This window comes from Cnephaeus nilssonii (genome assembly GCF_951640355.1).
Source record: "Cnephaeus nilssonii genome assembly, chromosome: 1".
Lineage (NCBI taxonomy): Eukaryota > Metazoa > Chordata > Mammalia > Chiroptera > Vespertilionidae > Cnephaeus > Cnephaeus nilssonii.
Window position 1 is genome coordinate 117,965,777 of NC_137072.1, and position 26,370 is coordinate 117,992,146.

A 26,370-nucleotide genomic window follows, 5' to 3' on the forward strand; every position below is an offset into this window, starting at 1 on the left:
AGCTCTTGGATCTGGGCCAGGGCTGCCGTCGCCTCACTGGTCGTCAGCCCCAATCAGCTTCAGGGTGCTCCCGGGGCATTGGCTCCAGAGGCCCTGCTCTGGGCCTGGAGAATTGGGTCTTCGGGGCACTTCCCAAATCTGCCACTCACCCCGCCCCGAGGCCCGCCCTCCGGTCCTGCCAGCCGTTGGACTCTGCTCCCTCGGCACCCCACAGTTGACCTCTGTGGCTCTGGCTCATGGAGGACGGGAGGGAGTGTCACTCTCAGCAGCCCTGGGGTGGGTCCACCCTTAGCCTTGACCCCTCTTCCCTGAAAGCGTCACTTCTCCGAGGGCCACCCCCCAGGTGGGGGCCTGAACAGAGAGAACAGACCACAGCTGCTGTGCCACCAGGAAACCGGAGTGAGGAATAGCATGGTGGGTGTTAGCAAGAGGGCTGAGTTAATCCTGTACTCCAGTTTGTGAGGCATCATCACCATTGGTCCGTGCATGGTCCCTCTTGCATCTTATTTTATCTATCCATCATATTTAGCTATCTATCCACCATCCATTCACCACCCCCACCCACCTATCCATCCTTCCATCCCCTTATCCATGCATCCATTCACCATCCCCCACCCACCTACCCATCTATCCATCATCCATCCATTCACCCACCATCCATCCACCCAACACCCACCCACCCATCCATCCCCCCATACACTCATCCATCCATCCATCCACCATCTGTCCTCCCAGATCCTGTCTTCAAGTTGGACTAACCCTTCCAGTATCTGCCATCCCATCACACCTTAGAAAGTTGGGGAGTGCCAGAGACCAGTGTGTAACAGCATTGGCATGGAAGTGCAAGCAGGAACTTGGAAGGCCATCAACCTTGGGCGGTCAGCAGGGCTGTGGCCAGCACACGATTGCTACTGCTGTGATTGCGATGGCTCGAGGTGGTTTCCTGACCCGATCATCTTTACATTGTTTACTGAACTTTACTGACCTTTGATCCTATCTGCTCTGCCTGCGTGCATTGCTAAAGGGCAAATGTGTGACAAAACTGAGTAAAAGCAGGCAGGACCCAGACTCGGGTATTCCTCTTCTCAAAAGAGGTCCCACCTGGCCCCCATGCCTTTAAAATTCGTTTTTCTTCTACAGTGTCTCAGTGTATGTCGGCCCTCCCACAGGTCACCCGGAACCTGCTGTGCAGGCTGTGGCAGGGGAGTATAAAAAGTGAATTTTCCTTTGATGAATTCAAGTTCAAACTAAGGGATTTAATTTGCTCATTGTTATTTTAAGCCACTAAGCAATGTTTATAGCATTAAATGATTACATAAAAAGAAATGTCTCTTTAAAAAAAAAATAAAAAATAAAAAAAGAAATGTCTCAAACCAGAACTAGAAAAAGAGCAAACTAAAGCCAAAGTAAGCAGAGGAAAAGGGAATAATAAAGAAGAGTGGAAGTCAATGAAATAGAAAACAAAAAATGAAGAAAATGATCAAACTAAACACTATTTTTAATGATCAAAAATATTAACCTGCAGCCAAATTGGTTTTTAAAAAGCGCATCACACAGCCCTGGCCAGTTTCCTCAGTGGTTAGAGCAGTGGCCGGTGGACCAAAGGGTCATAGGTTTGATTCCCGCCAAGGGCACGGACGGTGGGTGCAGATGCCCCAACCTCAGGAGGGGTGCAAGCAACCAATCTATGTGTCTCTCACACATCGATGCTTCCCTCTCCTCCTCCTCCCTCCCTCCCACTCTCTCTAAAAATCAATGGAAGGAATATCCTCCAGTGAGGATTAAAACAAAAATTAAAAAGACACCACACAAATTACCAATATCAAAAATGAAAGAGGAACTTTCACTAAAGACCTGAGACATAAAAGAGTAAAAATATTTAAAACATTTTATTCTTTCCGTTTTACTGAGGTATATTTTTCATACAATAACAGTAGCAGCTTATAGAGGAATAATGTAGACAACGCTAGGCCAACAAATGTAAAAATTGTGATGGAGAAATTCCTCAAAAGATACTAATGCTCCTTCCAGAAAAAATATATATCCCTATACATGTTTTTAAAATTAAGTGTTAAAATCATCCCATAAAGAAAACTTCAACCCCAGACGGCTTCACAGCTGAACTCTGCCAAATACTCAAGGAAGAAACAACACCAGCTCCACAGGTGCTCACAGAAAACACGAGGGAGAGACTGGCCGCGTGGCACGGCTCAGCGGGTGAGTGCGGACCTAAGAGCCTCTCTCCCCCTCGCCCTTCCTCTCTGAAATCAATAAAAATATTTATATTTTAAAAAACGAGGGAGCCCTTCCCCACTCATTTTGCGAAGTTAGCACCCCAGACTCTGAAAGGAGATGGCAACAGTACAAGCAGAGCATGCTGCAAGCGATACCTCTCACTAACACAGACACCGAGGTCCTCAGGGGAGAACAGCGCACCGAGTCCCCTGTGGAGAGGGCAGGACATGAGGACTGCACCCGCCTTCCCGCCCCTACTCAGTCTTCCCGCCCGTTATAATAACGTTATGGTCATAAGGAAACCCCTCTAATGTATGAAATAACTATTGTGTGAAATGTTTGCTGGTGGGAACCCCAATACTCTGTAACTCCCAAAATTAATGAACACCCCACTATCTTGATGTAAAAGCCCTGAGCCCTTAAAGTGTAAACGCCCTGCTCCTAGCATAAGGCACACCTCTGGCCCACACTGATAAGGACACAACTTGTTTACCGCCGTCTATATAAGCCTGGGACCGTCTTCAGTTGAGGTCTCCTGCCCGATAAGAGGAGGACTCCACGTCGCTCCGAGAGACAAGCCCCTGATTGCTCTGCTGTGTGAGCCTGAACCAACTGCGGCCGCCTGCCTGTCTCTGTTTTTGTCGTCTGTCCTTCCGTGTGCATCTCCGGGTGGCCTTTGCTGGAGCCCAGGACCCACTAGGAATAGGTAAATAAACCTGTGTGGTTGCATACTGATTCTGTCTTGTGTGTCCTGTGTTCCGGTTCGGCTCAGCTGTCTAGACATTGAAGCACCAGGGGATAGGCCGTTATTACTGACTCCTGGTCACCTGCGTTTGCCCCACTAAGTCTATACAGATTATCAATTAATTGGGGCATAATTGGGACGATGCCCCTACTTATCGGAGCGGGAACGGGCCTTGGGCTGAGCCTTCCTTCACTCGGAGGACGCCGTGCTGGGCTCATCACTGTGTGGGAATGTCTTTCCCTCTTCCAGCTCAATGGGCACCCTCATCCCGCGTCAGCGTGTGCCCCCACGCACCTGGCCAGCCCCGGGTGTCTGTGCTGGGCAGGGGGGCGGCCAGCACTGGAGGGGTGCACGACGGCTAATGGCCACGAATCAGCTGCTGGGGGCCTCCTGGCTTTGGGGGAGCAGATCCGGCGGATGGGCTGTCTGTCACTCCTCAGTGTGGGTAACGCTTGACCCTGCTCTGCGTTCCTGCGGGAGAAGTATTTGTCCTCTTCCTGGTAAGAGGCAGCAGAGGCTGCTGGCCTGACCATGACCAAGTGGGACTGACCTCAGGAGGGCAAGGTTGGCTTAACATGGACACTGTGAGCGTGACTCACACGGGAACAGGCTGAAAAGGAAACACAGCAGATACAACAATAACAAAGTCTTGCCCAGCTGGCGTGGCTCAGGGATTGAGCTCGGACCCATGAAGCAAGAGGTCACAGTGTGATTCCCGTCAGGGCACACTCGCTCCCCAGTAGGAGGAGTGCAGGAGGCAGCTGATCAATGATTCTCTCTCATCATTGATGTTTCTATCTCTCTCTGTCTCCCTTTTTCTCTGAAATCAATAAAAATATATTTTCAAAAAAGAGTGTACTTAAAAAAGAAAAAAAAAAGAAAAGAAAAGCAAGCCACGCAAAGCACCCATTGGTCAGGACTCAGGCACCCGACTGGAGTGCGTAGCTAGTTACTCCCGGGAGCTCAGGCCGAGATCTCACACGCGAAAGGCAGGCGCGGGCGCGGGTGCGGGTGGGGCAGAGGGAGCGCCCTGCAGACAACCGGCGCCCGGGCGGCGCGAGGCCGTGAGCGGAGGGCCAGGGAGGTGGTCGGGGTACAAGTGTCCCGGGAAGGGTGGGTGCCGGGCGCTGGCAGAGAGAGGCCAGATCCGGAGAAATGCTGCTGCCCCGCCCAGTGTGGGCCTCGCTCCGCCCGCGGTTCACCGAGCCCCGAAGCGAATGGATCCGCAGCTCAGCGTGGACAGGCTGCTCCGTCCTGCTCCGCGGGGCTGGCTGCGAACCTTGTCGCCCTGGAAACCAACACGGTCTCCGGGACTCAGCTCCCGGTGGCTCCGCTCACGCGCATGGGCGCACGACTTACACACCGGCCTTCAAACCTCCACCTTCTGTGCGAAGGCGGCTCAGGGTTCCACTGTCCCGGGAAGTCACCCCCGCGGGCGGGCGGGCGGGCGGCGGGCGCTCCAAGGCCGCAGTCCCCGCCGAAAATACGGCGAAGCCGGCTCCTGCCCGCGGCGGTCCACGCGGCGGACGGTGTCGGTGGGAGGTGGGCCTCCGCTCACCGGCACCGAGGACGCTCCGCACGGAGCGGGTCCCCACGGCAGCCCGGCACGTGGGAGGCAGGACGGAGGTGTGTGCTCAGGGCGCCCCCGCACACGCCCCTCGCCCGCCCGCCTCCCCGGATCGGCGCAAAGCTGTTTGCACTGCGCTTAGCCCGCGGGTGAGTCATGGCTCCCGGCCTCCGACTGCCGCGCGGGGACCGCGCAGGCCCCGCTGCCGCCCGAGGTGCCTCGGGAGCCGTGGAGACGCCGCGTCCCAGACCGATTTCAGGAAGAGCCTGGGGTGCCCTGAGGGCCCGGGGACCACCTCGCCCGCCCCGCCTCCTCTCACCGGCGGGCATTCCCACCCCAGCCCCGCTCCGGCCGGGAACGGCCTCCTAAGGAATTAACTCACCGCCACCCGCGTCCGGGGCTCCGGCCTGACCCGGGAGAAGGGCTCACCGAGGTTCTGCCTGAGGCCTCACCTCCACTCACACCCCCGTCACACCCCCTCGCACTCCAGCCAACCCCCCCCCCCCCCCCCGCATCCAGACTCCGCTTAACCCCCTGGCACCCGGCCCCCTCCCCCGGGACCCCTCTCCCGCCCCTTCTCTCCCCCAGCCCGGCCCCTCCCCTTCTGCACTCAGGCCCCCCAGCCCCGGCCCCCCTTCCCCGTGCCGCCGCCCCTGCCGGCTTCCTCGGGTCGCGGCGCTGCACGCCGGTGGCCGTGGAGAGCGGCGGGACTCGCCGCCTGGGGAGCGCAGACGCAGCAGCTCGGGAGGTGGGAGGTGGGAGGTGCTGGGGGGTGGGGCCTGGGGGCCCTCCGTAGAGAGGCCGGGGTTGGAGGGTGGCCTTGCCTAAGCGGCCGAGGGCGCCCAGACTCGGAGGAAGGTGGGGGAGACGCGTGGGGGCCCCTCTCCTCCGGGAGCTGGCCGAGGGGCGTCCTCGGGGCGGCGGGGGCCGGGGGCGCGGGAGGGCGGCGCCTGGGCCAGGCGCGAGGCCGCGGGCCGGGTGCGGGGAGCGCAGCGCCCTGGGCGGGGCGCCGCGGGCTGGGGTGGGGGCGCGCTCCCTGCGGGTCTCCGCGCCGCCCCGGTTCCCGGCGCGGGGCCGCGGCGGCGACGGGAGGCAGAGGATGCGGGCTCCGGCGGCGGCGGCGGTGCGGGCCCGGGAGGACGCGGGAGGATGAGGGGGAGGCCGGCGGTCCGGCCGCGCGGCGCCGGGAGGAGGCGCAGGCGGCGGGGGCGGCGGCGGGCGGCGGCGGGCGCGCGGGGTGCGGGCCGGCTCGGGCGCGGAGGATGAAGTGGAGCGTCCGCGGGGCCTGCGCCGCGCTCTCCGCCTGCCTCCTGCTCGCCTGCGCGCTCAGCGCCGCCGCCGTCGGCCTCAAGTGCTTCTCGCTGGGCTCGGAGCTCCGCGGGGAGCCGTTCCGCCTCGGGGCGGCCGCCGGCGCCTTCTACTCGGGGCTGCTGCTGGCCGCCGGCCTCTCGCTGCTCGGCGCCGCCCTGCTCTGCTGCGGGCCGCGGGCCGCGCCTCTCGCGGGGCCGGGCCAGGGGCTCGGGGTCCCCGCCGCCCCGGCAGGCGCTCCGGAGACCGCGCCGGGCGCGCCGGGGGCCGCCGCCGAGCCCGAGGGGCCGGGGAACAGCCAGAACCTGCTCCTGCTCGGCGCCCTCGTCTTCATGCTCGGGGTCCTGAGCGCCTTCGCGGGCGCCGTGATCGACGGCGACGCCGTGTCCCTCGTGGAGCGCAAGTACTCCCACTACTGCCTGCCCCCGCGTGCGCCCGCCCCGGCCCCCGGCCCCGCGGCCCCCGCCCCCGGCCCGGCCCCCGGCGCGCCGCGCGCCCGCGCCACGCCCGCCAAGTGCCGGCAGCTGAAGGACTACCAGCGCGGCCTGGTGCTCTCCACCGTCTTCAACGCGCTCGAGTGCCTGCTGGGCCTGCTCAGCCTGCTGCTGGCCAAGACCTACCGGGCGGCGCGGGCCCGGCGCGGGCGGCGCGGGCGGCGGGGAGGCCGGGCCCTGGCGCGGCCCCGCGGCGGCTCGGGGCTCCGTGCGCAGCCGCCCGCTTCCTGGGTGCGGCGGGGCCGGCGGGGCCGGCGGCTGCAGCCTCGCCCGAGCGAGGCTTCCATCCTGGCCCCGGAGGAGTCGGACTTCGTCGCCCCCGGGGACTGCGCGGGCTTCGCGGCGCACCACGCCGTCTCCTACATCAACTTGGGAGTCGTCCGCGCGTCGGACGAGGCGGGGGTGGAGGTGTGCTGCGGCGGGCACCCGTCCGTGGAGCTGCCGGGGTACGCGCCCTCGGACCCTGACCTCGACGCCTCCTACCCCTACTGCTGCCGGCCGCCCCGCGAGACGGCGCGTCCCTGGGAGCCGAGTCGCGCCTGCTGAGCCCCGACCCCCGACGGACTCGCGGGCCGCCTCCCCACCCATCGCCGCCGCGAGGGGCGCGGGGCCGGCGGGGCCGAACCAGGCCGGCTGTGGTGTCGCCTCCCACCGAGTGCCCCGCCCCCGCCCCTCGCCGCGAGACTGGCCTCGGGTGTCGCCGTGTCTGTGTCTGGGAGGTTTCTCTTCTTTTCCGTGTCTGTTCGTGTCCGGATTCCATTTTAAAGTTTACAATAAATGTTTGGGGTCAGCTCGCCCCCACCGCCCTTCTCTCTGGCAAGTCCCTTCCCCGGGGCGAGGCGAGGCTCCCAGGTCCCGGTGCGAGCTGGCGGCGAGGAAGACACCGCTCCTCGGCGGCGAGGACACAAGGACCTTCTGGAACGAAAGACGGGGACGCACCGCCGGCAACACTTTGTACACGGATGTGCCTGCTTTTGTCAAAACTTTCTTACTGTAAAGCTCCAGAAATGGTGACAATGTTTGGTAAATTTATTGCAATTTAAAATTGGCCAGTCCCTTTATTAAATTAAGTGCTGTGTCGTTGGAGTTAGAAGATGTCGTCGCACAGATCCGTTTGGGGGGCGGGGAATGGCTGCGTTTACGGGACGGAAGTAAATTCCCGCAGCGCACTCTGCTTGCGGGTGGACTAACCCAGCCTCTTTCTGAAGCGAGCGTTCCGTGCGCACCAGGCCCCAAACATTTCTCTTTTTGGAAACTGGTGATGAGGTTTCTGCTGCAGAGCTGAGCTTATTTTTGGTTAATGCATATGAATTTCCAATCCTATTTTGGAAATCCACAGGCCTAGCTTTTCTGGCAAAGGTTATTTTCCTGTTGATGAATTTGGTCATTTGAACATTATACCATTTCATTTAAAATACACCCCTCCGCTGTGATGTGAAGGTCACAGGTTTAAATCATTAGGATGTCTATTTACACACACAGTGTGAAACGCATTCCACATGTGGTGTGGTGAGTGTCCCCCGGCCTGGTGGGCTGGCTGGGAGCCAGGCGGGCTCAGGTCTCAGGGAAAAGGTGAGTCGGGCCAGAGCTGAGGTGTCAGGCAGGTGTGCGCTGACTCTGAAGTTGCTCAGAGAAGAGCCCCACTCTTACCGAAGGGTTTGACCTCCTGCAAAATGAGGTGGGGACACCCCAGTGTGAAGGTCACCTCTGCCAGAGAAAAGTGAAAGCAGTGTGTCCCGTACTTACGTTTGGGGTCCACTTCATTGTGAAAAAGTAGCCAGGTTTGGGGATGGAGGTGCTTCCCAGTGCAGGCTGTAGGGTGAGACCTCTCCTCAGCTCCCCGGTGCCCCGCCCTAAGCCCTAGATCCCCTGGACTCTGGCCACCAAGGCTCCCGGCCTGGTCCCGGCCCGGCCGGGCTGCCCAGCTGCAGCAGATGCTGTTAGGGAGGTGTGGAGGCCCGTCACCATCCGGTGGGATGGGCCCATCAGCCTGACCTCAGGCTGTAAAACTCATCCGATCAAAGAGGCAACGAGCCAAAGTCCTCTCGGAAACATGGATGCCGCCTGAGAAAGAGTCATCACGTCCGGGGACTGGGTTCTCACCCACAGGCCTCCTCAGACGCGTGTCCAGATGAGCCCTCTGGATGCAGCCAGGTTGAGGGCATGGCCCGAGCACTACTGCCTGGCCCCTCTCCGTCCCCACACCAGCAGCCCCTGGCCAACAACCTAAGGCAGCAAATGTGATATGTGGCAGCAGAAGTGACTTTAAAAACACTTCTCTATCTGCCTAAGTCCAACCAATCAGGCCCTGCCCGCAGTCCCCACTTCCGGAGCCGGGCTGCGCCTGCGCTCCACTCCCGGCACCCACGTGCCACGCCTGCGGGGACCGCTCAGAGCTGCAGAGTGGAGGTGGTCCGGTTGATGTGACAGAGGACATCAGACCTCAGACCCTTGTTCTCTGAGGTGCTTCCTTCTACACGACGGGTGCCGTGTACCTGTTGGATGCCTTATACGTCAAAACCAGGGGCCTCCCCGAAGTTTCAGACTTTCTGGAGATGGAACAGAGGCAGCCCTGGCCCAGGACCCGCAGCGCCCTCCTGTGTGGGCGTCTGGCCAGGCAGCAGGGAGCGTCTGGGTCACATAGAAGTGAATTTCAAGGCAACAAAAACCCAGGTGACATTTTTAAAGATGCAAATGTTTCTAACTTCACGAATACTCTTAGCCCCACTCAAGACAATGATGTGCGACACTGGGGTTTTATTTTTTAAAGTTTATACAGGAAATGAAACCCCAAATATCCCTAAGCTGAAGATCTAAGACCAACCTCAGGGAACAAGTGGGGTCCGGAAGCTTTGAGCTTCCTGTACTCGGGACCGGCTTCCTGGCGTGGGCTCCACGCCCCGACGCCCACGTCCCCCACACTCCCACGGCTACGCCCCATGGCTGCACCCCTCACCTGCACACTGCCCACACTCCCTGCTTTCTGAAAGTGCCCATTGTTTGGAATTGACTCTTTGGGAGACCAAGGCGGTTCTGGGGCCTTCCTCAGAGTGGGTCTTATCGTGGCCCATGGAGGCCGCCCCAAGAATTTAGGGTCACAGTGAAACAAGATTAAACACATCTTAGAGTTTTTACATGGCGTGATGCTGAGTGTATAGGTGGTTGTCTTATGTTTTTGTTAGTTTTTGTTTTTGTGAATACTCACCAAAGGATACTTTTTCATTGATTTTTAGAGAGAGTGGAAGAGAGAGGGAAAGACAGAGAGGAACATCGATGTGAGAGAAACACATCGATTGGTTGCCTCCTGCACGCGCCCCAACCAGGGCCTGCACGGAGAGCAGCTTGCAACCGAGGCATGTGCCCTTGACCGGAATCGAACCCGAGACCCTTTGGTCCGCAGGCTGACGCTCTATCCACAGAGCCAAACCGGCCAGGGCTATAAGTTGCTTTTTTAAACATAAAGGTTGTTTACTTTTAAGAGAATAATTTAGTTAAGATAACACGTGATGTGGTCGCCATGCCAGCCAGGCTCTCTGCAGACAGGTGGACAGCTGGGCCTGGGCCTCAGGCCTTGGGCTGCCACATGTTCCTTCATCGGAGCAGCTCGGCCCTGCTGCAGGAATCTGAGCCACGCAACTGGCGTTTTGACTGGAACACAATTAAACAACCCGCGAAGTTAAAAGCCGTCAGATGGTGTTTGTGGTGAAGATTGAGCTGCTGGCGATTAAATGTTTTATTTAGTGCCATGGCCCAGCACACTCCAATATGCACACAGATACAGCACATACACTCAAGTGCACATGCATGCATACAGGAGCACATGTGGGTATACACATGAGCCCCCATGTGTGTATATGCACACAAGAGCACACATGCACATGGGAGTGCATGCAACTGTAAAATCAAACAGTGCACACACATGCATGTGTGCACAGCACACACATATTGCACTCATGTGCACAGACGTATACATACACACATGCACTGTCGCCTGGGCATGTCTAAGGCCAGGCCAGCAGCACTGCCTGGGGTACCCAGGATCCCGGGGAATCTGAGGGGAGTGGCCTGGCTGTGGACTGCACCCCGGGCACAAACACCAGAATGTGCATGTAGGGAGCATGGCTCTGAGGGGGGCTAGTGGGTGCTGAGCCGCAGGTTGGCCCACACTGGGCCACAGGAAGGTGGGGCACGCACCCCAATGCCTGCACAGACTGGCCAGCCAGCTGCACTGGAGCTGCACTAGGGTCTGGGCCAGCGGTGGGGGCCAGGCCGAGTCCCGGGGCCCCTGGGTGGGTCTGTGTCGCATAGACATTGTGCGTGGTGGGTGCCGAGCACCGGGGCCACCTTTGGCTCGTGCTCCCCACGGGACCAGACTGTGCCCGCAAGGTGATTATTGCCCCAAAGTGCTGTTTCTTCACCAAGACTGGAAAGAAACTACTACCTGACAGACCGTAGGAAAGTGAGCTCTGGCGCATTGACTGAGTGTAAACTTGGTGGGCCTGTGGGCCATTTTCAACTCTGCCACAGAGACAAAAGCTCATGTCCGCTGGTTCACCTTCCAGATGATCTGATGTCTTTGCTTAATTTGCTACTTTTCAGCGCAGTAATTGACAGGAACAAAACACCCACAAAAGGGAAGGAAGGTTAACATAGGAAAATAGTGTGCATGTCTCCTGTCCCCAATCTGAATTCTCCTCGCGACTCCCGGCTGGCCGAGGACAGCGGGCCAGCCCCTCAGGGAGCTGTGTTTACAACAGTTTTCTTAAAATCTCCGCGGTTAGTGGGGGTCTGCTCACAGCGTGAGTTTGCCACTTTAGGTGCCCTGATCCTCAGCAGGATGTCTGAGATCCGACTCCAGGACCACGCACGCCACAGCAACGCCCGCCTCCCCACCCATGTCCACGTGGCTCTCCTCCTGGCCCTGCAGACTGTGCTGTGGCCAGACCGGCCTGGGTGTGTCAGGGGCAGGAGGGCCGGGCAGGTAAGTGGGTGAACAGAGGCTGCTCTGCCGAGCGCCCCTACCTGGGCCTGCTCAGGGCACGGGAGCGGCCCCAGCGTGCCTGTCTTTCTCCCCGTCACCCAGGCCTGGGTTTGGCCTGTGCACCTGTGAGGTCTTTTTTGTTGTTGCTGCTAATCCTCACCCAAGGATATTTTTCATTGATTTTTAGAGAAAATGGAAGGGAGGGGGTGGGGAGGAGGAGGAGAGAGAGAGAAAGGAGAGAGAGTGAGAGAGAGGAGGGAAACATCAATGTGAGAGACACATCGATTGGTTGACTCCTGCATGCATCTGGAACAGGGCCAGGGATCGAACCCATAACCCAGGCATGTGCCCCAACCAGAATCGAACCTGAGACCCTTCAGGCCACAGGCCGACGATCTAACCACTGAGCAAGACCAGCCGGGGCCATTTTAAATGTTAACAGTTTAAAATGTTATTGCCCATGTTTGGTCCACATTTCTCTCTTAGTTTTTATTTATTTAAATAAATCTTTATTGTTGAAAGTATTACATATGTTCCCTTTTTCCCCCATTGACATCTCCCAGCCCATTCTGCCCCCCACCCCAGGCCTTTACCACCCTAGTGTCTGTGTTCCTGGGTTATGCATATACGTGGACAAGTTCATTGGTTGATGTCTTCCCACCTGCCCACCCTCCATAGACCCAAAGACATAGAAGCACAGAACAGATCTCTTAGTTTTAAATATAGAAAATGTTATAGGAGCAGCTTGGGCTACCGCCTCAGGGTGGCTGTGGTTGTTTCCCGGAGATTTTTCTGTTGCTGTTAATCCTTACCCGAGGACGTTTTCCATTGATTTTCAGAGAGTGGAAGGGAGGTGGAAAAACAGAGAGAAACGTTGATGGGAAAGAGACACATCGACTAGTTGCTTCCCACATGTGCCCCGACCAGGGGTTGGGGATCGAGCCTGCAATCGAGGTAGGTGCCCTTGACGGGAATTGAACCTTCAACCCCTCAGTCCTTGGGCCCACGCACTGCCATGGAGCCATACCGGCTGGGCCCAGCGAGAGTCTATGACCCCATCACCCCGTGCGTGTCTGCCACATGCCTCACGGGCGCTCTGCACGCTTCCCAGTTCGCGCAATGGTGCTATCTGCACCTCGTCTTGTGCAAGGTGCTTGTTTTGCACCAACATTATGTTTGGGGGGGGGGGTTATTTATTTATTATTATTATTTAAATACTAGTGGCCCAGTGCACGAAATTCATGCACGGGGGGGGGGGTGTCCTTCAGCCTGGCCTGCACACTCTTCAATCTGGGACCCCTCAGGGGATGTCCCACTGCTGGTTTAGGCCTATGGGATCGGGCCTAAACCGGCAGTCGGACATCCCTCTCACAATTCGGGACCGCTGGCTCCTAACCGCTCACCTGCCTGCCTGACTGATTGCCCGTAATCACTCTGCCTGCTGGCCTTCTTGCCCCAAACTCCCCCCGCCCCCCTGCCCGCCACCTGCCTGCTCACCCCCAACTTCCCCCCCTTCTGGCCTGCTCGCTCCCAACTGCCCCCGCCTGATCACCCCCAACTGCCCTCCCCTCCTGGCCTGATTCCCCCTAACCGCCTCTGCCTGGCCCTGCCACCATGGCTTGTCCGGAAGGTCTCCCAGTCCAATTAGCATATTACCTTTTATTAGTATAGATATTTTTATTGATTTTTACAGAGAGGAAGGGAGAGGGATAGAGAGTTATAAACCTCAATGAGAAAGAAACATCGCTCAGCTGCCTTCTGTACACCCCCTACTGGAGATTGAGCCTGCAACCACGGTACAGGCCCTTGACCGGAATCGAACCCGGGACCCTTCAGTCTGTGAGCCAACACGACCCTCTATCCACTGAGCCAACCAGTGAGGGCTGTTTGGGGATTTGAGGGGACGCCTCCCTCAGCACCCCTCACTTGTCTCCTGTTGGGACCTCACTGTTTGCACCCGCCTTCCCGTTACTGGGGAGGTTTGTGCTGTTAGCAGTGTCATCTGCACCCTGGTTCTCTGGCTTTAAAAAACAATGGCTTGTTGTTTGCTTACAGAGCCCCTGACACATGCTCTGGGCTCCCCTTTGAGGTTTGCAAATAACTTATCCCAGGGTTTTAAAATCTGTTTGTGGTATTTTGTAAAAACGTAAATCACATTTATTAATCTTTTCCTTTAGTGCTTGTCTTATTTTTTTCTTGCTTAAGAAATCCCCCCTACCCCAATGTTTTATGTCTCCTTTTCTTGTAAAAGTCTTACAGTCCTGCTGTCATATTTAGGTCTTTTATCCACCTGGGAATTTATCTTTGTTTATAATGTGATCTCACTTTTTATCTTTTGTTTATGTATGTGTGTGTGTTCATCTATCTATATCTATCTATACACATCCATCGTCTATCCATCATCCACCATCCATCATCTACCCTTTACCTATCCCTCTCCTTTATCATTTTTCCTTTATTGTATGAATAGCTAATTTCTCTAGCACCCCTTCTCTTTTATCACGGTAACCCAATTACTTCAGTGCTTTATGACATCTATTAGTATTGAGCTGTTTGTAACATATCTCACATAATGATATTCTATATTTACACAATTTTTCTTCTTTGTTCTGTTCTTCCTGTTGATCCACATGTCCCACATCTCACTTCACCGAAGTGCTGTCCGGGGCACGTTCCCTGTGCATTTCCGGTAAGACTGCCCCGAGCCGCGCAGAGCTCACAGGACGCAGACTGGCCTGGCTGTAGGCGTTCTCTCGTTAATTCGGGTAGAACGCCATCTTGACAAACATGAGTCCTTCCATCTCTGGATAGATCTCTCTCTTCACTTATTTAGGTGTTCTTTTATGTTTTTCAATAAAGTTTAATACTTTTCTCTGTAAACATCTTGCTTGGCTTTTGTTAGATTTTTCCCGAGATGCACTTTCGTTTTTGTGGCCATTGTAAATGTTGTCTTTTTAGAAACTACATTTTCTATGTGTCTGTTGCTGGTCTAAAGACTATTGCTGACCCGGTATAGTGACCTGGTGCCCAGCAACATGCCAAACATTTCTTCACGGTTCTAATAACTTGACTGTTTCCGATGTCATCGGTGCCGGTGACGGCTCTGTGTCTGGCTTGCTGACCCCCGGCCTGCGTTCTGGGGCGCACGTTCTTGCTGAGACTTCCCACACGACCGATCCTTTGGGCTAGACGTGGGGATGGCAGTCCTCCTCTTGGTTCTTTTTTTTTTTTAAATGAATCTTTATTGTTCAGATTATAACAATTTTCCCTCCTTTTCCCCCCTTAGCTCCCCTCCAACCGGTTCCCACCCCACCCTCTGCCCTTACCTCCCCCACACTGTCCTCATCCATAGGTGTACTATTTTTGTCCAGTCTCTTCCCGCACCCCCCACACCCCTTTCCCCCCGAGAATTATCAATCCCCTCCCTTTCTATGCCCCTGATTCTATTATGTTCACCAGTTTATTCTATTCATCAGATTTTTAATTCACTTGATTTTTAGATTCACTTGTTTATAGACATGTATTTGTTGTTCATACTTTTTATCTTTATCTTTTTCTTCTTCCTCTCCTTAAAGAATACCTTTCAGCATTTCATATAATACTGATTTGGTGGTGATGAACTCCTTTAGCTTTTTCTTGTCTCTGAAGCACTTTATCTGACCTTCAATTCTGAATGATAGCTTTGCTGGGTAGAGTAATCTTGGTTGTAGGTTCTTGCTATTCATCACTTTGAATATTTCTTGCCATTCCCGTCTGGCCTGCATAGTTTCTGTTGAGAAATCAGCTGACAATCGTATGGGTGCTCCTTTGTAGGTAACTGTTTTTCTCTTGCTGTTTTTTTTTTTTTAAATATATTTTATTGATTTTTTACAGAGAGGAAGAGAGAGGGATAGAGAGTTAGAAACATCGATGAGAGAGAAACATCGATCAGCTGCCTCTTGCACACCCCCTACTGGGGATGTGCCCGCAACCAAGGTACATGCCCTTGACCGGAATCGAACCCGGGACCCTTGAGTCCGCAGGACGACGCTCTATCCACTGAGCCAAACCGGTTTCGGCTCTTGCTGCTTTTAATATTCTCTCTTTGTCTTTTGCTCTTGGCATTTTAATTATGATGTGTCTTGGTGTGGTCCTCTTTGGATTCCTTTTGTTTGGGGTTCTGTGTGCTTCCTGGATTTGTAAGTCTATTTCTTTCACCAGGTGTGGGAAGTTTTCGGTCATTATTTCTTCAAATAGGTTTTCAGTATCTTGCTCTCTCTCTTCTTCTGGCACCCCCATAATTCGAATGTTGGTACGCTTGAAGTTGTCCCAGAGGCTCCTTACACTACCTTCATATTTTTTTTTATTCTTTTTTCTTTTCTGGAGGAGTGTTTTTTGCTTCTTTGTATTCCAAATCTTTGACTTGATTCTTGTGATCCTCTAGTCTGCTTTTAGGTCTCTGTATAATATTTTTTATTTCAGTCAGTGTATGCTTAATTTCTAGTTGATCCTTTTTTGTATCCTCGAGAGTCTCATTGAATTTATCGGCCTTTTCTAGGAAATTCTTGAAAAACCTTATAACCGTGTTTTTGAACTCTATATCCAGTCATTTGCTTTCCTCCATTTCCTTTAATTGTGGCCTGCCTCTTTGTCTTCGCATTTTAGCTACTTCCCTGAGTTGATAGCGTGGCTTTGTGTGCTAGGTGTCCTAGCAGGGCCCAGTGGCTCAGCCTCCCCAGTTACCTGAGGTGGACACTCTTGGTGCAGCCCTTTATGGGCTGTGTGTGCAGTCTTGTTGTAGTTAAGCCTAGATTGTTGTTAGTATCACTAGGGGGAGTTGACCTCCAGGCCAATTGGCTGTGAGGATCAGCTGTGTCTACGCTGGGAGAGCTTCTGTACTCAGCTTGGATGGGGCGGAATCTCAGGGTGGAGCAGACAGCCCCGCCCTATGAAGCCCCTGTGTCTCAGTGTCCCACAATAATGGCTGCACGCACCTCTGAGAGAAGGCTGCCCTCGAGTTCCGCCCGCTGCCAGACAGTCCAGTTTCTCCCCGAATGAGTCTGGGTCCCCAAAGTCTCACCTGGAACTGGAGTTCAGTGCAGTTGGAAGGTTTTGTTTCCCTCCTGAACGAGAAAGCTAGTCACGCGCTTGCTGCCTGCCCTTTCCACGTGCCGCGCCTCCGCACCTCTGCCTTCCGGAGGTCCCGAGTCTCAGTGTGCTTTTTCCTGACAGTCCAGTTTCACCCCGTATGAGTCTGGGTTCCCCGAATCTCGCCCGGAACTGGAGTTCAGCGTAGAGGGGAGCCTTTGTCTCCCTCCCGTTCGAGTAAGCCAGCCGTGTATTCAGCCACTTGCCCTCTCCGCGCGCGGGTCTCCTCACCTCGCTCCTCCGCAGCTCCTCTGAGTCTCAGTGTCCTTTTCTCTTTCCTTCTAGTTGTAGAATTTCCACTCAGCCAGCTTTCCGGTGGTTCTGGACGATGTCCGCTCTGTCTTCCAGTTGTAGTTTTGAAATTGTTATGCGAGGCAGCAGTATAGGTGTTTACCTATGCCGCCATCTTGGTTTCTCCCTCCTCTTGGTTCTAACTTCAGTCTTTAGATATGGGGGCTGTCCCTCTGAACACATGAAGGAAGTTTCCTTCTTTGGCTAGTTTGCTAATAATTTTTTGTTGTTGTTTCCATAAGTGGGCATTCAATTCTAAAGTGAAAATTGATAAAGGGTACCTCAATTGCAACTGGAGTTGGAAAGGCTGAGAGAGGAAGCCCCACTTTGTCAATGGCCCCAGGTGGAACTGCTCTCCGGCCCAGCAACAAGCCCAGCCAATGGAAACGCTGCAGCTCAGCCAATGAGAAGCGGTGGCCACCGGACCTCCTCCTTTGCCCAAGGAACCTGACTTTTTCTCTTGCTGCAACTGTCCGTCCTGCCCCCGGAGGTGTCTCTGCCTGTGGGGTGAGCTGCAGCCCAGCTCATGGACCATTCACAAGACCCACGGATCCCCAGATTTAATCAATTGGATTTTGTTCTTAACACTGTGTGTCTTTTCCCCCCTGTCAATTACTATGATCATTTGTTTTCTGTGGTGATTTACACTAATACATATTTTGATGTAAATCAAACCAATACTGCATTTGATTTAAAAGTCAGTGATGGTTTTGTTTTCCCCTCTGACTCTGTATTTCCACCACTTCCTCTGCTAATATCCATTTTTATGGAAAAATGGTTGCATTCTGTTATTTCCATTTTGGACAGGATTACTGTTTTCTTCTGGCTGAGCCCCGAGATTAGTTTTCTTACACCCACAAGTTGACACACAACCTTCTCTCCTCACCCTCCCAAAGAGTGTTGGCATTAAAAAAAAAAAATCCGTATTCTACTTTATTAAGCTCATAGACATTGTTCACAGGGGAGGCATGTGGTGGTCCTGACTGCATTCTTGTTTCTAGGAATCTGGGCCCACGCCATCCCAACGTTTGACAGAGGTGAGAACAACATGCTGTCCTGATTCAGATGTGCCCACTAACTCAGAACTCCTGTTCCTATGGCCTCCCTCCGGACACGGCTCTGTGGTCTCCCACCCTCACCGTCAGGAACCTGCCTGCAGCTGCACACAGTGTCCAGGGCTCTGTGAATGGCACACGGGGCCGAAAGATGCTGGTCACGTGTTTATAGCAGCTTTATTCATAACTGCCAAAACTTGGAAGTAAACAAGATGTCGCTCACTAGATTCTGTGTCCACCCAGACAATGGAATAGTATTCAGCACTCAAAGGAAATGAGCGATCAAGCCATGACTTTTCGTGGGGGAACCTTAGATGCATGTTGCCAAGGGGAAGAATCCAATCTGAAAGACTACATGTGGTGGGATTCCAGATATGTGACATTCGGGGAAAAGAAAAACTATAGGGTGTCCCTCCAAATGTATACACACACTTTGAATAGTTATAAAGGCAGTGTTTATTAAAATACATTTCATTTTCCAAGTTGAGCTACCAGCTGTTAAAGTGTGCATACATGTTTTGGGGACACCCTGTATTTAGACAGCAAATAATAAAAAACAAAGAGAGAAAAAAACCACTCTCCTAAAAACCTTTGAAAGGCAAGGGGAGAAATCCAGACAGAGAAAACCTAAGGAAGAAAAGAGGGAGGGCTAGGGAGGAAGGAACCAGGCAGAGCAAGTTGGATGTAAGGAAGAAAGGGATCTGGGCCAGACCACCAGCAGGCACAGTGATGCAGACTCTGCTGGCACAGAACCCACAGCAGACACTTCCCGGTGCTGTGGGAACCACACCAGAGCACGCCGATGGCCAGGGCCAATTAGGCTGCGGAAATCTTTATCAAAGTGTTCAAGGCTAAGAGGCTATACACAGATGCAAGGTACAGCAATCTCATGGTGCACTGGGCAGGCGTCCCCTGCTGTAACCCAGATGGTTGCTGCCACTATTTGGCAGAGCCTCTTTTGTCTAAATAGTATTAAAGTATGTTACTGAGGGTACTGAGGCTGTGCGCTTAGATGCAGCTGCTGAGAGGCTGTGGGTCTAGAGGCAGCTCAGATAATGGCTGTGGGGACAGAGGTTGCTGCTGCTGTGGGAATGGTGTATTGTTGCCTAGCCAGTGTGCAGCTACCTGCTGTATGGGACTTTGTTGTGGAGAGCTGCTTTGTCTAATGGGTCCTTGTGAGCAATGGCTACGTGGCCACTGGCTCCTACAATAAAGACTCTTATATTCACAACTCGTCATGGCTTCTCTGTCTACCACCCAGCGTCCCAGAAAGTCCAGCCCCGGGCAGAGGGGTTCGGACCCGACAGTTGGCGTAGTAGGGCAGGATCAGGACCTACTTGGACCAGTTGGCAGGATGGCGCAGTGAGTGCTTTCAACAGCACAGTGAGCAGGGTCCAAGTAGGAACTTGCTCTGACAATTGGCACTGTGAGCAGGATTTTGGAATAAATACTCCAAGAATTAGATCTTGCTCTGACAGATGCAAAGTTCAGGAAGTCCACATATATGAATCCTCTTTGAAAAGATTCAAAATAAAGGAAAGAAAATAAAGAGTAAGCAGCGTGGAAAGGCCTGGGGGCAAGCTGTGAGCCATTTATCACAGAATCAAAACCGACCAGTTGTGTAGATTACAGCACAAAATCGGCGTGTCATAAATTGTGATAATAATCCTATAAAAGAAGTTGTAAGTGGGGGAAGGGAAAAAGGGGGTGTGATAATTCTGTCATGTTTTATAGCAAGGAGTCCAGGGATATGGACTAAAATAGGAAAGAGTAGTTAATTTTTAAAATGAACATTTAAAAATATTTTTTCTTAAATTTTTAGGAATATTTTTTTAAAATATATTTTATTGATTTTTTACAGAGAGGAAGGGAGAGGGATAGAGAGCTAGAAACATTGATGGGAGAGAAACATTGATCAGCTGCCTCCTGCACACCTCCTACTGGGGATGTGCCTGCAACCAAGGTACATGCCCTTGACTGGAATCGAACCTGGGTCCCTTGAGTCTGCAGGCCGACGCTCTATCCACTGAGCCAAACCGGTTAGGGCAAATTTTTAGGAATATTTTATGAACTAATACTTCTTGTAAGAAGGATCAGTTATCCAAAGTTCAGCACTTTCTCTTTTTCTGTTAAATTCAGAAAAATTACATTAAATGCTCTGAATTAAAAATAGCAATAGAGTGGAGCCTGCTGGACAAATCGCCCCGAGACAGTTTCCTAAGTGTCCATGACTGCTGCTTCTGGGTAGTGATAGTTAAAAATACTTTCTTGCCCTAACTGGTTTGGCTTAGTGGATAGAGCGTCGGCCCTCGGACTGAAGGGCGCCGAGCTCAATTCCAGTCAAGGGCATGTACCCTGGTTGCGGCCACATCCCCAGTAGGGGGTGTATAGGAGGCAGCTGATCGATGTTTCTCTCTCATCGATGTTTCTAACTCTTTATCCCTCTCCCTTCCTCTCTGTAAAAAAATCAATAAAATATATTAAAAAAATACTTTCTTTAAAAAATGTGGTGTTTTTGCCCCAGCTGGTTTGGCTCAGTGGATAGAGTGTCAGCCTGTGGACTGAAGGGTCCCAAATTTGATTCCAGTCAAGGGCACATACCCGGGTTGCAGGCTCAATCCCCAGTAGGGGGAGTGCAGGAGGCAGCCAATCAACGATTCTCATCACTGTTTCTCTCTCCTTCTCCCTTCCTCACTGAAATCAATAAAAATGTATTTTAAAAAATGCAGTGTTTTTATTGAGTATTTACGATTAAAAAATTACAAGTGATATCAAGTCATTATTTCTTAACAAGAGGGGGCAGGCCCTGGGGAGGCCAGGAATCGAGGGAGGAGAGGGGAGAGAGACAAGGTGGTGGAGGCCGAGAGAACTTCCCATTCTTTCTAGATTACACTGCCCCTCCGAGTCAGAAGTGTTCACGGGGCCGGACTGTGCGTCTGTGGTGACTGTGGAGGAGGAGGGCCTCCCCCAGGACGCCCGGGGGCAGGACCGTGACGAGAGATGGAACCCACCTGCGTTGTGCCCGGGGACCTGGCGCACCAGATGCCTCTCACCTGAAAGAATGACCACCTAGTGGTTTGGGTTTGGGGATGTGGCCGTCATTTCCTTGAAAACCAAGCGGACTGTCGTTGCCAAGACAACTCGGGATGTGCTGATGAGCTCTGAGTTTTCACACGAAGTTAAAGAGTTCTGGAACACTTGCACCTGCCCCCTTGCTCCCAGCATTTAGAGTTCTGATAAGGCTGTGGGCGATGGAACTAGTGGTGTTTGGCTTTGCATCAGGAACCGTGTTGCCGTGTTGTTTTCCAGATGAGAGTGTGATGGAGCCACACCTGGGGAGGGTCCCCTCAGAGCACAATGGCGCAATGCAGTCAGTGCAGCCCAGGCCGGGCACGGTGTGGTTTCAGACTGCACAGCACAACTAAGCTTCCTTTTCAAAGTAACTTTATTTTGAAAAAGTTTAAATCTCACAAGAAGCTGCAAAAGCAGTACAGAGACCCTCGTCCCACACCAGCTCCCCCTGTGGCATTTAAAGCTGCAGGGCTTGTCGACACGGGCGTGAAGCTCAGTGCACGCACTCACTGCTTTGCCTCTGGCGCACCTTCCAGTTTCGGCCCAGCATTGACACCGAACACCCACAACGACCACGAACAGACCACACCCTCCTGTCCGGCCCCAGGCTGCACGCCCGCACCTGCACACAGCACAGCAGACTGAGCGCAGAGCCCAACCGTCCCCACCTGAGTCAGACACTCGGGAGATTTGCAAAAATATAAGATAATGCCACTCTTCTTGCTAATTTGTGTGTGGAAAATAGTTATTTTTCTTAAAAATATATTAAAGTTTACATATTTTTAAATGAATAAATTGTTTTGAAATGTCTGTTTTAATTTTCAATGCCATCAGTGCTGACAGCTCCGGGAGTCCTAAGGTCGAAAGGGTCGAGCCTCTGAAGGTCGCACACGGGGCACCCACTCTGGCAACCTTTTTACGCACTACGCAAACACACAGGGTTGGTCACAGCCTAACTCATCCAGAGGCAATTACAAGCCCAGCAGTTTCTGTAGTGACTGTCTACAGGGGGATATGACTCATATTCAAACTAAGTATTTTAAAGTGACCTTTTATTAAGCCACTTACTACTGAATTCAACTTCAAGTATAGTCGTCCAAGCAATTGAAGCTATTCATCCATATTGTAGAATTCACCTCTTCTTTTTAGAATAATCTTGCACTTACACCTACTTTAATTAATCAAATCCATGAAGTAAACAGTAGACTTTAACAATGTGCTATTTTCCCAGCGTCTGCCTTGGTGCCGGACCGGTCCACAGCGGTGAAGCACAGGCAGAGGGCGGCTGTGACGAGCAGGTGCATGCCCTCGTAGAGGAGCTTCGGGGAGAACACACTCCAAATGAACAGGTGGTAGCGCAGGGCCGTCACCAGGACGACGTAGGTGGACACCGGGACGGAGCAGAGCAGCGCGTAGCAGAAGCAGGCGTGCCTCAGCGCCGAACCGCTGCGGGTAAAGGGAAACGGGTTAGTGCTCCGTGCTCTGTCCCAGGGGCACTAACCAGTCACTGACATTTGTATTTTGAAAACGAGGAGGTAATGCTTGCTCCTGGGCCTGGTCAGTCTGGTGGGCAGAGGCGACTGAGGAGACGAGGCTGCAGGCAGACGCCTCCTGTCAAGCTACTTCACGCCCCATTTTGCAAAAGTACCTAAAAACGATATGCACGCACTGCTATGCTCTCACGTGTATTATAACCTATAAACAACAAAAGAAAACCGCACAAGACTATGACCAACTATATGCCAACAAACTGAACAATCTGTGAGAAACGGATAAACTCATAGAAACGTACCATCTCCCAAGTCTGAGTTAAGAAGAAAGAATCTGAAAAGACTGATAACTACTCATGAAATCAAAGCAGGAATAAAAAAACTCCCCACAAACAAAAATCCTGGACAGGATGACTTCACAGGTACATTTTACCAAACACTTAAAGAATTATTAACATGCATTCCTCTTAAACTATTCCCAAACATTCAAGAGGAGGGGAGGCTCCCAAGCTCATTTTACGTGGCCAGCATCATCCTCATTCCAAAACCAGACAGAGACACTGAAAAAGAAAATTATAGGCCGCTATCCCTGATGAACATAGATGCAAAAATCCTCAACAAAATACTAACAAATCGAGCCCAGCAAGATCATACACCACGACAAGGGCTAAACAGAGCCCGGAAGGGAGGCCAGCCCCATGGTCTAGGACAGAGGTGGTGACAAGAGTGCACAGTGGGTAGACAGTCTCTCAATAAAGGGCACTGGAACCGGGACAGACGTGCAAAACATGAAGCTAGGCCTCCAACTTACACCACATAGAAGAACCAACTCAAAACGAATCACAGACCTAAATGCAAGATCCTGAGCGTCAGCACATGCTGCCTCCCTCTACGCTCAGACACACGCTGCCCCCACCTGCTCCCCTGGACAGGCCGTGCTCCGTGAGGCCGCCTGACTCTGGTGCTCTGGCCCTGGGGTAACTAGTTCACTCTCCATGGCGGCTCCAGACATGAGCTCCTGCAGCAAGTCCTTGTACACACACCGTGGGTCCCACTAGTGACCCAACCATCAGGAAGGGGACCCCGGGAGCTCGTCACCTCCTGGAGCCACGGCACCAACAATGAAAGAGAACTGGGAGAAGCTTCGTCGACAGGTGGGCCCTGGCCCCTCCCTGCCCCTCGCCTGGGGAGTGGGTCCTTCTCAGCCACAGGAACAGGGGCTTCCACAGTCACACTCCAGGGTCACCCCTCCTGCCACCCTGGCAAAGGGAGCTGCGCACTTGAGGGGCACGGCCAGACTGCCGAGGGACAGAGGAGGAGCTGCACCTGCTGGGCTCCCAACTCAGGAAGTTCACCAAGTGGCTGGCCCACAGCACGGGCCCCGCATACGTCGCAAATGCCGTCAGGAACATGGCTGGGACCTCCACGTAGGTGTTCAGGCCCACGAAGCCCGCCGAGATGTCCACCGTGGCGATGTTGTTGGAGTTTCCCTGGAACGATATGGCCATGCTCACAACACGGCCATGTGACCGTGAGAAGCCAGGAGCCCCGGCCGCCCGCCCGCCCTTCTGTCCTGGCTGACCCTGTGTGTCACACAGACACAGGACACACTTCCAAAGACGGCGAGGGGTAAGTGCCAGGTCTGAGCGTGGAGAGACTATACAGACGGACGTCTCTGATGAGCTGCAACAAGGTCTGCCTTTCCTCAGATCTCTCTACTTCACATAGACACATGACACACCCTCCCCCCGGGACCCTGTCCGAGGGCTGCATGGGACCCCGGGAGGTCACGCGGCCCAGGGGCCATTGCTGGAGGCTGAGGGTGGATGCTGGGCCCAGGGGATTAATGACTGAGGGGACAGGCGAGCAGGATGGCCACGAGAGCACAGTCTCCACCTCAGCAGATGAAGCTGTGCAGATGGTCCGGCAGCAGCCATGCCTCACGCAACTGCTGCGTCATGTCTTACAGACACGCACACGGCAGGAGCAGCACCACCACGCTACACGGACAGCTCTTTCACCGAACTAACACTGCAACTTCCCAAAGGAAAACTACAAGATAAATGACCAAAAGTTACTGGTCTGCCCACCAAGATAACGTGAACCTACCTGGAAATAGAAGAACGCCTGACCAAACCAATAGTGCATGACGGTGACCTCCGCGGCACCGTGCCTCAGGGGCCTCCAGACGAACCTGGTCAGCAGGGTCTGGATCAAGAGGCTGCACGCCAGGACAGGAAGGTTATGTGGCCTCAAGAGCAAGGCCGCCAGGAGCACCAGTCCACTGTACACGTCCCACAGACCGGCAGTCTTGGCCGGGACGTCTGCAGCGAGGACTTGAGACTTAAGCACGTCTCTGATGCCCGTGAACAGAATGCCAAGGACAAACACGTACACAAAACGCGCTTCAATGATGCCCCTAAGAAAAAGCAAAACAAGTTAGCACATATTTCCCCACAAAGACCGAGTGTCTACTCAGCTAACAAGCCCCAGCCCCGCCTGCCGGGTGCCCAGTGGAAGCGCCAGGACCCCTCTGTGTGTGCCCTCCGCTGATGGAGCTGGCGTACGGGAACCTTCCTCCTCTTGTCCAAGGATGACCTGGTACAGCTCTGCCAGGAACAGCCACGAGCTCACAAACACTGAGACACACCTGCACGTGTCTGCACACACAATGATTTGGTCCACACCATCTGTTGTTGTGGGCAAGTTAATTAGGACTTCTGATGCTCAACCGTGTTATTTGCAAATGAAGAGAGACGGCACCTACACCCCACAGAGCCGTCCTGGGAACTGATGGAGGGACTGCATGTCCAGTGTTTGTGCAGGTGCCTGCTGTGAACTGAATATTCCCACACGTCACCCACAGCTGTCTGCAGAGGACACTATTTGTGACAACATGCCAAAGAACTTCATCGTGTGAAACATATTCCTAAAACATACTTAAATAAATTTCATACCTGGCCCTATCCAATTTGCAGCCCCACCCAAGCTGTTGCAGCAACTTTTTCATGTGAATAAGTCTGTCCTGGTTCAGGTTCCAGACTGAGAATAAACAAATGATCTTCCCTGTCACAGAAGGGAGTACAGGCAGCTGCCATTCTGGCCCGCGTGACTTGCAGCTCCCCTGGGGCCGCCATTTTGAAATGGCAAAGGTCAACCCCTTCCTTTCCCCTTTAAATTAGCCAATCGTGCAAGACTGGGAGCCTAAGCTCTCCCATCAAGAGTGAGGGACAGATCAGGTGTGTCAGCAATAAAAGCCCGAGTGGACGCCTGCTCAGGATGTGCACGCTCCCAGCCCCCATGCACACGCACCTCCTGCGGGAGGAAAGGGCTCCCGAATGTCCTTCGTGTTCTGCCAGGACCCCGGTTTTAGGGGATCACCTTATTTCTAAGGAGACTTTTTAAAAACCTCTCAAACAAGCAGCAGCTGGTGTTAGCATACCCCATAACTATCAATAAGAGGCCCAAGACCCGGCATTAGCACCAGCCTACCTTGCTTCACAGCTTGCCCTCAGCTGGCATTTCCAAGCCCAATACAAGTAACAGCCATACGCAGATAGCTCTGTAGCTCCTGCAGGGTGGCTCCAGGCAGTGGCTGACTTTGTACCTCCCGGAAGGCACCAGACCCAGTACACCTGGCGGACAGCTTCAGACCACACCAGATTACAACGGTACACATCCACAAGCGACACATTCAAGAGGCAGACTCAGTGAGCACCAAAGCCCCAGTGAAGCAAGTCCTGCTCCATAGGGGTGTCTCCTGCACAGCAGTTCTCACACGGTAGTTGCAGCCTGGTCTGCACAGCCAATTGGCCTGGAGGTCAACTCTTCCCAGTGATGCCAATAGCAATCAAGGCTTAACTACAACTAGATATAGAATTCAAATGAATGGTTACAAGATGCTCAAGGATGCTCAATGAGAGCTTCAAGGGACTTAGTGAAAATGTGAAAGACATGCAAAAGGACCAGTCAGAAATTAAGCATACACTAACTGAAATACAGAAT

At 53.5% G+C, this 26,370-nt stretch overlaps 2 protein-coding genes across 4 annotated transcripts in view; one reads left to right on the forward strand and one right to left on the reverse strand.

Annotated features, from left to right (window-relative positions):
- Positions 1 to 5,801: 5,801 nt before the first annotated feature.
- On the forward strand, positions 5,802 to 7,284 carry TMEM271 (transmembrane protein 271). Its single transcript, XM_079777208.1, has one exon. It carries the CDS (start codon positions 5,810 to 5,812, stop codon positions 6,893 to 6,895), a length of 1,086 nt encoding a protein of 361 aa, XP_079633334.1. The 5' UTR covers positions 5,802 to 5,809; the 3' UTR covers positions 6,896 to 7,284.
- A 13,761-nt stretch (positions 7,285 to 21,045) lies between these two features.
- Positions 21,046 to 26,370, reverse strand: part of PIGG (phosphatidylinositol glycan anchor biosynthesis class G (EMM blood group)) — a 29,656-nt gene continuing 24,331 nt past the window's right edge. The window contains exons 10-12 of one of the 3 annotated variants that reach the window (XM_079775126.1): positions 24,475 to 24,784; positions 23,646 to 23,855; positions 21,046 to 22,321 (exon numbers count right to left, since the gene is read on the reverse strand). In XM_079775126.1, coding sequence (XP_079631252.1) covers positions 22,049 to 22,321; positions 23,646 to 23,855; positions 24,475 to 24,784 — 793 coding nt within the window. In that variant the 3' untranslated portion in view covers positions 21,046 to 22,048. The remainder of the gene's footprint in view (positions 22,322 to 23,645; positions 23,856 to 24,474; positions 24,785 to 26,370) is intronic. The other 2 variants (XM_079775124.1, XM_079775125.1) reach the window with 2 other exon arrangements.

Bases quoted from the DNA above. Each gene is read 5' to 3' on its own strand.
- TMEM271 (XM_079777208.1), top strand. From the start codon at position 5,810: ATGAAGTGGAGCGTCCGCGGGGCCTGCGCCGCGCTCTCCGCCTGCCTC.